General features: G+C 40.9%; 1 protein-coding gene across 1 annotated transcript; it reads left to right on the top strand.

Annotated features, from left to right (window-relative positions):
* The first annotated feature begins 517 nt into the window (after window positions 1–517).
* On the top strand, window positions 518–10,393 carry LOC139770116 (protein charybde). The gene is made up of 4 exons (XM_071701849.1): window positions 518–860; window positions 2,845–3,028; window positions 3,483–3,638; window positions 3,995–10,393. Exons 1-4 carry the CDS (start codon window positions 812–814, stop codon window positions 4,083–4,085), a joined length of 480 nt encoding a protein of 159 aa, XP_071557950.1. The 5' UTR covers window positions 518–811; the 3' UTR covers window positions 4,086–10,393.
* The last annotated feature ends 3,149 nt before the right edge of the window (window positions 10,394–13,542 follow it).

Below are 13,542 nucleotides of genomic sequence, written 5' to 3'. Positions count from 1 at the left end.
GCCCGCCCCCTCCGGTCCCCCCCCGTAATAATTTCACCCTGCGGTTTAATAAGCGCGTCTCTCGCCGCTCTCGCGTCGTGTTAAAAGCCGCGATAAAAGGTTTGCGCGACGTAATGCACGTAGTCGCCGGGAGATGAGAAGGCGAGGAGGGCGGAGGGGGGAGGGAGGGAAGAGAGAAGAAGGGAGAAAGAGAAGAAAACAAAACGAGCATCGTGGGTGAAAAAAAAAAACTCGATGTACCGTCGTCACCGCCGGCAACAGCGGATAGGTTCCCCCCTCCGCCACCCCCCTTTGAACGGGTTCGCTCTCGCACGCTCTCTCGCTCCGTCGGGGTGCCGAGCGCGGCCGAAGGCCGGCGCGAGCGCCGGCGGAAACGGCCGAGCCGCGGACGCACTGCCGAAACGTCACGTAGGCGGTGTTGCTAGGCGGTCGACCAGTGGCGGCGCGCGGCGAGGGGAGCGCTAGCAAGCGCTAGGCTGCCGCGGGGTGGGGACTCCCGTATATAAGTCGCGTCAGCCACCGGCGGCCAATCAGTCGAAAGGGGTGATCTCGCTGCGGGTTTTGATTCCAGTCTTTCGCGAATCTCGCGTGAACGGCTTCGGTGAAAGCGCTCCGGTGGTCCGGATTCGTGAATTTGCCCCGATCGTCCAATCTGCTGTCCCCCGCGATCGCTTTTATCGCGTGTCCCACGGTTTTGTCCGTCGTACGCCGTCGGCGACTCTTTCTCGAGGAGAATCGCGCTGCCGTCCGGCGAAACCGACGAGAAGGCCGTGTCCATTGTGCGTCCGCCGCTGGACATTGTCGTGAAATCATGGAGGTCCTGCCGTGTCCCGTCAACGTGGACTTCAGCAACACCCGAGGTAAGGCGCCGGCTCGAGACCGCCGCGCCGGTCTCCCTTTAACTTTAAATCCTTCACCTTTTAATTGTCGCCCGTCAATTGTTGCTCCTCCGCCCTCGAAGCGAGCCGTCGTTGTTCTCAGCTGACAACGCCGGCTGGAATCAGCTGATTTTTGCTCCGCGACACGTCTCGTCGACCGCGCCGCGGTCCGAAAATTCGCTTCGAGCTCGTAATATGCACGGTCGGGCCGATTTTGTGGCACACCGGCGATTTACCGGCGTAACCTCGAATTATGGTTGCGTCAGCGGTCTTCCGATCGTACGAGGGAGATGGGGGGAGATGCCCTTCGCTGCCGTTTTTCCGTGCTCCTCGATTGTTCCCCCGTCGCGTCGCGTCGCGTCGCGTCGCGTTTACCACTTACGACTTACGAACCTGCCTTCGGTGTGTTTGTAAATGGAAATTTTCCAAAAATTTAGCGCTCTCTCGATTCTCCGCAATTCTCCGGTAAATAAATACGGATTAACGGACGTGAAGTGGATACTTGACGTTAATTGCTGCTTCAGATCGCTATAGAATACAAACGGAGAGAGAATTTCACCATTTTTAATAGCAATTAATTAAATCGTACTTTGCAACTCGCTCTCTGCCGTAAGATTATTCTTATTCTCGATTCCAGCAACTTCGGCGACAGAGCTAATATTTTAACCCTTACAGTACAATGCATGTAGAAAACTTATCCATACAAATATGGGTATCAACGTGTCCGACTATTTTTTCACCTATTTAAAGTAGCTCAAAAATCTCCAAAAATTCATGAACGTACTTTTAGGTTTCTAGAACAAATGTTTGTACATCATTTTGGAAGGAAGTAAAATGCCAGTATAATTGGGAATCCTTTAATTGAAGTTTCGAGAAACGATGGATAGAAATCGATCGGACGCGAAATACCCATGTTTGTGCTGTAAGAGATGAAAGTTTTGGAGCACGAAACGAAAGAGTTCATTATTTGAGTAAGGACGATTGTGATTTTTTGGTAAACGCGACACACAGGGGGCGGATAAAAAGATCGAGGTCAAACGAGTTCGTACGTTACCGACGAGCTCACCTCGTCTTCGCCGGCCCGGCGGCCGGGCCGCTAGAAACAATGGTCGAAGCGAGCTCGGGGCTCGGGATAGTAGGCTGAGTGATCGACATATAGGAAGAAAGAAACGTCACAGTGTTGAAATGTTTCTCTCGATGATCAGGCATCGATTGAAAAATTGAAATGCCCGGCGAGATTCGACGTTGCGTCTTCTTTCCCGACTGTTCTTTGTTACGTTACGTCGCACAAACGGTTTTAAGTAATAAAGCGATGATCTCATTGATTAATCGAGATTATAGTTGCGATCGAGTTAACGCCAACGTGTATATATATATATAAAACTAGGGTAATAATCTAAAATCTAATCGTGGAAACGAGCATTAAAGCGCGATTAAAATTATATCGGGGCTCGGATTACATTTAGGTGGAATGGCAGATAACGTGAATCACCATCGGAGCAAAATATGTTTTTCGTTTTCGCCGCGGCCTTCGATTACGTCCACAATCCGGCGATATCGGCCGATTTGATTTTAATGTCCAAGATTACGTCAATCATTTCATATTTTTTGTATCTCGTAGTACTTATACGAGGCATCTCGCGCTTTTCACCAAGTGTATTTTCAGCTACCGTGACATTTTCCCGACGGAAATTTGAATTATAAATGACGAGATATTATTTTTGTATTCTAACTTAATTATTTAATTTGGTGATAAACAAGACAATTAGTCGAGATCCGAGTTAATTTTATTTAGGTCTCGGGGGGACTAATTGGGGGAATGATCGTCGAGCTGTCTGTATGCCTGAAAAAATAGGGGAAAAAGTGATCCGCCACTTTCTTTTCAATTGACCGCTTTAACGTTAGTTTACTCGACGGGAGGCTGAGAGCGTGCGCGCGCTTAATTCCGTTTAATTAATTGTTACAGCTGGAAGTGAGACGGACGAATTGGACGGTGCTTGTCAGGCGCTGGCGAAGAGGCTGGAGGTCGAGCTCAGGAGGGCTAAACACGCCCAGCTGGCTTGCGGCGAGGTCCTCCTGCCTGCCGATTTGCTGCCCAAGATAGCCAAAGATGTACTTACTATGGCGGAGAACGAGCCCTGTGGCCTTCGGTAAATATAATTGTCCGTGTTCGCCGAAACAAGGCGGCTCCTTCGATTCGCCGCGAATCCGAATCTGAACAATTCAGCGCAATTAGAGAGTCCGGATAAATATTATTTCGCGCAACAAGTGTCCATCTGGAAAAACATCGCGAAACTTTTCTCCAAGTGTTTGTTTTTTTCACGAATAGCAAAATTAAAGATGATATCGGCAATTGTATAAAATATTTGGAGCGATATTCTTCCAAGCGAAACCTTGATAGAATTTTATTTTCAAATTTTTTTTTAATTTTCACAGTTTTATTCATTTATTAAAGATTGATACTAAAAAGTAGAAACACGTTAAGAGAACAGATTTGTTATCGCTGTTTCTCTAAATTTAATTAACAAATGTTTCTCCAAATTTTAATTAATGTACTATTGGAATTTTCAATATGTTTGAAAAAACGATGTATACTTGTTTCAGAGGTTGCACGTTGTTCATCAGCTTCGAGACGGACAGTATGTGCCGCAAACTGTCGAGAATACAGTGTGATCCCAGTACCGTGTCGACGTTCGAGCTTTATCTCACGCTGAAACAGGACCATACGTCCTGGCACATGCTGCTGCCTCAGTTCTTAAAGTGAGTAACACTCGATGAAGTAAAGTCCTACGATTAGAGCCTGATTTAAATTATTTTAAATTACTCGTGTTAATGGAATTTAATTTTATGTAAAAAATATCTTGTTTATTCCTTTGTCCGACTGTCGTCGGATCGAGATTTCCTGTTGTTACGTTTTATAATTATCCGTTGTTATTCACATTTCACTTCGATAAAACGAAGCGGTATCGCAACACCTTCTTGACTCAGATCGTACGATTAGATCGTATCTAAATCATTTTGATCCGTCCAGCTTTTCTACAAAACATTGCGTTGCAAAATATTACACATTCTGTGATGTAATGAAACTTAAAATCCGATTCGTTTTTTTTTTCCAGAAATCTCACGCGTGGTGGCACCATTATGATCAGTAGGGACTTCACTCTGCAAAAGAAGAAACTCTACAGGTCTTTCCAGCAATCTCATTGAGGGGCCTCGGGATCACACATCGGGGTTTTGCACGTTTAATGATCACCCGTTTGTGCTTAAATGGGTGTGGCCATTTTTGTCAGTCTGCCGCCCTGTGGGCGTCAGTCAAATTTATACAATATCGGAAGACCAGGAAGGAAAAAAAACTGAGATGATGGAAGCAGCGATGTGGACCCGAGGTTAGATTTCGTCGTTGCAACGGCACGTTGTCAAATTCGCGTACTACTGATTGCGCAAAGTGTTGCGTTTAACCCTTTAACTTGGAAATTACATTTGGATTTTCTATATGACACTTCACTTGCGAGAGACCGTAGAAACTTTTTGATCGATGATCGCGCCCGAGCGCGGAAATGAGATTGTTCTGTGTGTTTAGAATTTATTCGTTGAATGTGTAAAGAAATGGAGTAGTTCGTAGATGCTACTTTACGGTATAAAATAATTGCAGTTTGAACGAAACAGTTATAAAAGTTAGATCTTGTGTCGAAGGTCTAGCGATGCATGGATCTAAAAATCGAGTAATTTAGGCGTCCGCAGATCTAATAGTTTAACAAAGTCGGGATCTAAGGAACTTGAGAATCTAGACATCTCAATCTGCAGAAACGGGGATTAAATTCAATCAGCTGAATTGCAATCCAGAAGTTAAACAATTGGGTTTGAAGGACGCTGGATATATTGAAGAAAGAAATTTTGCAAGGCAAAAAGTAGTTTATAAGATACGTAGAATTTGAAGATCGTTGGTGTTGAGGACCGTAGAATTTAAGGTTTCCAAAATCTAGGTATCTAGATTTGGAGTTAGAAGTATTGTAACGGTAAGGATGAATCTAACACTCTGAACCTAGCACTTCTCACTGCTGAACAGCGAATCGGTTAAAGGGTTAACGACAACAATACCGCTCTTTGTTTTGTCTGCTGTCACCATGCAATACTGTATTCAAGGAGAGAGAGAGGCCTATTACGCGTTCGATAATTGTGATAGCGCGAGACAAGTTCTAGTAGTAGCAGATCTTATATCGCGAGGAAGTGGCTCCTCGCGTCTTCGTTCTTGAAGAGGATATGTGATTATAAGACTTGTAACAAATTTCACGTGATACGTAGCGAGTATGATTAGTTTTTAGAGAGCGCGTTTTACTGATTAATCGTAGTCAGGTAGCTATTAGTCGCGTCGGATGTTTAGTGACGATCCTTCGAAGCTCGTGTGTCTCTCACACGTACACATTTGTCCATTTTTCATCGTGAAATGCGAAATGTGGCAGCACATTTTCCAAATAGAAATCTTTTATGAAAATCAGGATAGTCCCAGAGAAGTGAGTACTGATAAGACTGTCATTTTTCATCGAGTCACCGTTGATATTGACATCAAGAATAATTAATCATATAATCGAATTATTTTACATTGAGAAGCGTAAGAATCCAAATAATCACATTTTTCCAATTAATTTTTACATTTTTTGCAAACTTTTGAGGGAACATATCTTGTTCTTCTTAAAAGTTGCAACAAAAATAATTTCAGTAGGGTGTTTTCACAGTGCACATTTTTCTGGGACATCCTGTATATCCTGTCGATAGATGGTACTGATGTGATGTTCAGCCCATACCGTCATTCCATCGATCTATCTTTCTCCCTCGTCATTTTCTCTTTTCATAAAAAAACAGTCGCTATGTGTGAAAAATCTCATTAAATTATAATAACATCTTCTCTCGATGTCGCGATGCTGATAATCGTTCCCGCGTATCACTGATAAATATATTAATATTTACGCGATCATTACCGCGCGATTCGTCTCGACGGTAACTTGTTTAAGCGATCGAATTGACGGCGAAAGCAGCGTAAGTCTTTCGCCTTCAGTCTGCATCGTTAGTGCGTGGTGTTTTGTTTCAGTTAAATTTCAATATTTCGTATTTTGAGATTTTGGTCCTGCGATTGTGAACGTATTTCGATTAATGTTCTCGGTAGATACTGTGAAAAGTTCGTAGCTCGTGAAACTCGTCACAGATTTTCCGTATATATCTCACGGGATTAATGAGGATCCCTTGATGAGATAGAGTAAAGCGGTGCAATTTCCAACATTTCAGAATGTATCTTAAACTTCTTGAGTTAACAGACAAGAAACAACCTTATTGTATATCAGATATAAAAAAATAATCGTGCAAAATCGTATGCAGACTAATGACTAAATGTATATCCACTAGACTAGATAGTTGAACTATATCTCTTATCCTCAGTATAATCTGAGAGACGATTCATCTTGAAACTGTATCGCTTTAACTCTGTGTAGCTTCAAACAGATTTTCACAGAGGAACAATGACGAGATGAGCTCGCGTTCGCCGCTTAACACGTTGAAAGGGACGAAGGATTAGAGAGAGGATTAACGTTCTGCCAGTAAATTGTTGTTCACAATCTTCGCTTTAATTTGTCATGTTTATTATTATTGTTATTATTATTCGTTGACTACCGTACGTACTGCTACTTACGTTGTGGTTAATATCTGTTCGCGTTTTTCTTGTGTCTATATATTTTTTTTTATTTCTTTACTCCTCCCTTTTTTCTGTTTTTTTTTCCACTTTGCTTCGGTCGCTTTTCGTCGTAGCGCGATTAAAGACCTTAGTGGCGGTATTGTGATATTAAGAATTACGAAGTGATTAAGAAAAAGAAGCAAGTATGTGATTATCGTTAGGATTTAGATTAAAGACGCTCGCGTAAAGTTTTCTTCGCGGGGTCGAGAGAAACGTGTTGCGTAGGGGATACGAGCCCCTTCGGTTTTACCTTTGCGCAAGAGAGAGAGAGAGAGAGAGAGAGAGAGAGAGAGAGAGAGAGAGAGAGAGAGAGAGAGAGAGAGAGAGAGTCGAGAGAGAGAAAGAAAGAATACGCTGAAACCGAAAACCTCTTCGTGGTTTACTTACAAAGGGTGGCGACGCTTTAACCGGTGAATCGAATATTTATGCCAGAAAGTGAGGTTTCCTTTTACGAACTGGATTACAACTGGATGCGTTCCGCGACGAGACTCAATGGAATTAGATTGAACTCGTTCTTTTTTTGTGATAAAATGGAACTGTCTCTTTCAAAGTCGGCGAAGCAAAAAAACCCGATACTGTTGCAATGAAATTCACTGTTTAAGAGAGAAATTGTATGGAAAGATTTATTTGTATATATTTTATTTTATACGTTAAAATAAATTATAATTTTTATTGAAAAGAAATCTAATCTTTTTCATATGCTCTGATGCAACACTGTTTTAAAACTTGTTTCTTGTAATTTCGTAAACACTTGTGCGTATTTAATTAATATTTTTTTCTGGACAGCAAAAGGTCTGGATTACGTAATCTCACATATATATACATATGTGTATATATGTAAGAGGAGAGACTCTCTAATATGTATATATATTAGAATCTGTGAAACAAAAGATCTTTATAAATTTTCAGTATCCAAGAATATAATCAGGGATCTTTTGCTGGCATCTTGCGATTTCAAAGATCTTGCAAATCAAACAATGTGTAAAATCTTAATCTTACACAACATATAAAATAAAATTTGTTGCATTGTATTGAAAAAAAAAAAATATCGATTTGATACCACAATATTTAATTGAAAAGTATACATTTTTTCTGGATGACTATTGGAGAAAAATAATTAATATAATTGATACTTCAAAATATTAATCATAGAACGAGTCCAATTTGTCTTGGTATAAAAAATTCAAATTTGAAAAATTCACAAGAAACCAAACTTTTTTTGCAACTTTGTCGCGGAAAAGAAACATCGATATAAAGTATCGATACACGAACAAGAAGTAATTTACAACGCCGAGCTCAAAACTTGTTTCTTAATAATCTAAATGACGAAACTGAACCGGTTAAAGCTTTAAGGGGGAAGGGACACAATCACGCGTCCAGATACATTTTCCCACCATCCTCCCGAGTCGTACATCCCCTTACCTCATACGAAGACGAAAAGAAAAAAGAGAAGTGGCTAAAAGGTCACGTAAGAATGAGGGACAGCCACGTGTAAAGTTAACCGCGCGTTGGAAATTGGGCTATTCGCATTTGCACGAAGGTGTAAGACTGATTTGCTGATGTAACAAACGAAAGACATAGAGACGTTGGCCCGTCTCGAGCCAGCTGGCACTTCACAATACGGTATGACCGTAAATCATTGCCCGAGAAGGTACCGTCTGAAGAAAAAATTATAGAATTCCCTCGCAGGATATCTATCTTCGAAAAACTGATGATTGAAGAGAAAAGAAGCGCGACGCGTATAAATTATAAATCTAAATTGCGGATCTATCTTTCTCGGGGAATGATATTTGGCTCATACCGTGTATCAACATGTACTATTGTAATCAGCAGTTTTTTAATAACAAACGCTACAAACGACGTCGCAAGTCGAAATTGTCGCATTACCGAGCGATAGAAAGCAATACTCGCGGCCTCGTTTAATTGTTATCAGTTAATTACGAATGTATGGGTAAGTTGCGAGCGGGTATACGTTTTACACGTGAAAGGTTAATTCTATACAGTATAACACTTCTTTTTTTTTTACATGAAAATGTGAATGCGTCCGCGTATATTATATTATCAAGTACGATGTAATTTATATTATATTGCAAATACCGTATATAATATATATACATATATATGATATATTTTATAACAAATTCGAAGTCGCTATGCGAAATAAAGGAGTCAAGCGTGAAAAGAAGCTGAAATCACGAAAACTCTCTTTGTGATCATTTTATTTATATTCAATTTTATAATTGAATGTGCGTACGTGTAACCCCTTCTCCCCCCCCCCCGTGAAGTTTTGAAATCTATTGAAACGTCCGTTTATACTATCGAGGGTTAAACGCGGATAGAACCATTTATATGTATATGTGCTTTCTGAAATATTATATATCGTGATAAACACAATAATGTCGAATGTGATAACGGCGGCGAGTATCGTCGTTAATCACGTTTTTATAGTGTGTGAGAATTTTATTGAAGACGTTGCAGAAGTTTATCTCATTCTTTGTATAGGGTAAGAGAGAGAAAACAGTTCAAGTTTTTTCCTCCGAAGAAGAATTAAAAATAATATTACGGAACGTATATATATATATACATATACATATATCATATATAAGGTAGATTAATATCTAACGACGTTCTCTCGGGGCGTATCCCCGATGGTGGTCCCTGCGTGGAACACATCGTGAAAGAGAATTAGATGAAGTCCAAAATGATAACAAAAATTCAATTACCGATAAGTTGCGGCGACGAACGTCTCCGTCGCTCTCGCCTGCGTGACAAGAGCGATTAAAAAAAAATAAGCTCGCATCCCGTTGATTGCCTCCATTATTTATCGTTTGTAGCGATTGTTTCTCGACAAAGCGAACGTTAACAGGATCGATCTGCGAAACGACGTTGCGTTAACGCCCGCGGATGTTGCAAATTGCGTTGCACACCGCGGGACGCACTCCCGTTTACGCGCTCTCATTTACGAAGTAAATTGTTTCTACGGTCCCGTCAAGGAAAAGTTTTCCCGATCTCCATGAGCGTGTGCGAGGGTTTTTCCACCCTGTGAAGTACGTAAACGAAGGATCGCCTATAAATATTCTTGAAATATTTATAAGTTTGCGAATGTTGCGTAATAGCGTCGCGACGATGATCAAGTAAGGTTTAATCCTAAATAGTATAAAGCAATTTAAACATATACGAAAGTTTGACAAGAGAGAAGGGGAGAATTTCTGGACTCTTTCCAAATTATCCGTTTGAATTCCAAAGATTGTAAGAATTTGTCAAAAACTCGCTCAATACAAATATAGAAGAGTTGATAATCTTTCTCAATTTTCTTCATGTTTTATAAATGAAAAAGGAACATTCTCTCTTTCTTTATACTGTTCAGGATGTTAGACGTTAAGTTACTGCGAACAGACGAGGATTGATGAAGTACGCTCTTCATGGCGAAAGGGTGGAAATGAGAGCGAGTTTCTCGTTTCGCGAGGGATAGAGAGGAAGAGAAGGAAAGAGAGAGAGAGAGAGAGAGGACAGATAATATTCGTAATGTCGCACAGCAACGATTTGCGCGACGCTCGCTGTGCTTTCGATATTTTTGTACCTTTGCGCGATATGAAAGTCCGATTATGTAGTTTTCGCGATAGTTTGCTCGCGCGATTAATGCCGCGGCTTCTCCATCGATACGTTAGTGATCCTTTGCGAGCGCATTTTTCCGTATTAAGAAACGCTATGTGATGTTATTTCTAATTTGTAATATCTACGACAGTTTATGCTGCGTTTGAGAAACGCAAATAACAAAGAGAGATATATCAGAGAGGGCTGTTGTCGATTTTTCTTGCTCCTGGGCTCCCCATTGCTCCTCGTTATCATCCTCTGGACCTTCTGTCAGAAATTCTGCAAAACCTTATCTACGTTTTCTTTGAAGTAAGATAAGTACGAGAGAAAACGGGTAAAGGTAAATATTTTGCAATTATTAAAATATTAAAACATTTGATAAATATATTTATATAATAAATGTAATTATTACACATTGTTAAATATACAACTTTGCAAGTTGAACAATAAATTTTTCGATTTTATATAGAATACAAATAAATCAATGAAATTATGAATCAAACTTACAATTATTGTGTAAAATAAAATTGTGCCGTAGATAAATGTAAAATGATAAGTTTATTTTAATAAAATTGAGAGAATTATCAGGTATGCAAAGAGCAACCAAGTGCAAGCTGGAATTAAATAGATTATTTTATTTTTTACTAGAAATTTGTGAGGTTTCTGTTTCGCATTTTGAAGGAATTTCATAAAAAGAATAAGGTTTATTATATTTAAAGTATTTATATTTATTATAGTATTTTTGTTAAACTGTTTAACTGTTGGCGAATTCATACGAAATGATTCAAGAAGTAATTTTGCGCGATCCGTCCTAACGAATAATCGATTTCAAATTCGTGTGTCGGGAAGGTGTTTATTATCGAAATATAATACCGGGCATTGTGAGGCATACACAAACAACGGTGTGAATACGCCGACGTGGCGACAAAGGAACTGTTATTATTGCCCACGCGCGAAAAATGTTTTCGACATCGATATTTGCACAGAGTTTTCAGATAAAACGCTGACGAAGCTCAATATCCGTCGAAACGAGATAAATTGTTGATAATTGTATCGTCAGCCGGGGGAGGAAAACTGTATTCGTGCACGTCGACCCAGAATAATTATAAATTTACTCACGCTTACGTAAAGCAACACGCCCATGTCAAGTATACGTAAATTAATAATCGAATACGATGTACCTACGCGATATATTCAAGATTATACTTGCAAATGTAAAATGCGAGGAGCGAAGCCAGGATTAAAGCTCGAAACTACGCTACAGTGTGTGGGGGCCGTATTGTTTCAACTCTTAGTTCCCGCAATTATCACGGCGTACAGGACTGGATAGGAGAAACCGGTTTCTCGTGCTCGCGCGCGCGCGCGCGCGCGCGGCTGCGGTCGCCCGGCACACAACTCGTTTGTTCGTGTTTCCATCTCGAAAACTCGTATTATATCGGCACTCCGATCCGAGCTCCTCTATGAAAAATTCTACGCTGCATAAAGCGTAATCGCGTAAACCGGATCGGAGGATTGCGCAAGCCACGCCGATCCTCGAGCATTGATTCGACATCTCGCGATTGTTGCGCGGCTCGCGTTTTGTTTTCCCTTCTTATTTCGCTCGCAAGTACGTATGCTGTATCTTTTTATCATATTATAACAGCTCGGTGCTCTACCATCGCGGAACAACGGGTCTCTTGTGAGCGGCCTCGAGCTAGCCTTCCTCTCGACAAAAGTCGATAAAAATTTCAATGGTGGAGCTAGTTCAACAGTGGAATTTATTTAAACGCTCTTTTTTGTCGTGTTTAAAAATGTATTATCTGTGCAATGTGCAATTAAACTAGAAACTACCGTTGTAACAGAATTCAATTTGAAATCGAATGATGAATAAGGTATATTATATAATAATATATAATACTACCGTTTGTTTGCGCCTCTTCGCTTTTGACAATATAAATATTTCTAGATTCGTCGATTTTAGAACTTGAAAAGTATTTGTGCTACGAGAATGAACGACGTCTTTCCGTGCTTCGATAGAGCGGTTCTGGGATACCCTATAGAGACGTTGCGTAAATTTTTCAGCCTAAACGCACCTCGAGTCGTCCGAGCTAACGGCAGCTACTCCGTCAATTTCACGGGTTCAGCCTTTGATCTATATTCTACGACCTAGCGAATGACTTTGTTAGCATCTCCGGATATTCAATGAGCTAAAACGGGAACGCGAGCGCTTCGGGACATCTGTGTCTAATTTGGTGGCGAATGAGTTCTGGCTCTCATATCCGCGTCCGGACACCGCGGTTCGCGGGTGTCTCTTCCTGAGATCTGGGATATCAATAACGCGTAGGTAACTCGAGTCGTGCGCGATAACGGGCTGGCAACTGGGTGACTTGCCGCGCTCAGCTGATGGCCGGTATATCCAACGACGTTCGGGCGCACGTGTGAACCGGCACGTACGCACGCACGCACGCACGCACTCACGCACGCACGCACGCACAACCGCCTACTGTTTCCTCGCGGATGAGAGTCGGAGTTGGCGCAGACAGTTTGCCGCTGCGAACGAAATATCGAGAAAACGATTGGAAAGAAAACGGGACGAAGTAAAATTGTTAAAAGGCGACGTTATCCTTCCAGCTGGAGACTTTCGTGCGCTTTTACGGGGACCTCGAGATGACGTACGCAACTCTTTTTTTTTTTTCAAACCACAGTCGGAGAGATGAAGAACTGTCGGAGAAACGTCATGGAAACTGTGAGAAACCTGTCAGATGTCACGTCCTGTAGAATTTCTCGTCGCCAAATGAGAGGGTTCTTCGTCAGTGCATACGTAGTTCGGCAAAAAAATATAGAGATAATGATGTATAAACTGTAAAGCTATTTTTCTTTCATGATATCATCAGTCTACTTAGTCTATCTTCGAACGCTCAGAATGTTTTTCTTGAAACATCATACCGGAACTTCTTTTCATAAGTAGCACTAGTTGAAATCGAGTAGCACTAGATAAGTTCGATTTAACGACTTGTTATATTTCTCGCTTATCGTTTGCATTTATGTCTTTCGTCTATGAACCGATAATGGCGAAAGAAACTGCGCTAGTTTTTCTGAAACCTTTCTCTTTACATTTTTCTAAAGTTTCACGTTTGAGCTACATTCAGTTTTATTTAATTATTACACATATTTATTTATGTCACATTTATATTGTTTATTGCTTTCATATCGATACTTTGAGACCGACAGGACCAATGCCTATACTTGTCGCTATAGGCAGCGATGGAAAGCAAGTGGTACACGATTATAATCATTATTTATTTTTTTACTTCCGTAAGTCGTAGAATGACACGGAGCGTTCTAGTTTCGAACTATTGACATGTAAAG

The sequence above is a fragment of the Temnothorax nylanderi genome, unplaced genomic scaffold, assembly GCF_030848795.1.
Source record: "Temnothorax nylanderi isolate EJ_2023f unplaced genomic scaffold, tnyl_v1.0 TNYL_tig0027_pilon, whole genome shotgun sequence".
Lineage (NCBI taxonomy): Eukaryota > Metazoa > Arthropoda > Insecta > Hymenoptera > Formicidae > Temnothorax > Temnothorax nylanderi.
Note: the sequence above shows the minus strand (reverse complement) of the source record. Positions and strands in the feature narration are given on the sequence as shown.

Excerpts from the sequence above, each read along its gene's own strand:
- LOC139770116 (XM_071701849.1), top strand. The coding sequence starts at position 812 with ATGGAGGTCCTGCCGTGTCCCGTCAACGTGGACTTCAGCAACACCCGA. Across the intron at positions 861-2,844 it reads GGACTTCAGCAACACCCGAG|CTGGAAGTGAGACGGACGAA; the intron begins GTAAGGCGCCGG and ends TAATTGTTACAG. Across the intron at positions 3,029-3,482 it reads AACGAGCCCTGTGGCCTTCG|AGGTTGCACGTTGTTCATCA; the intron begins GTAAATATAATT and ends TACTTGTTTCAG.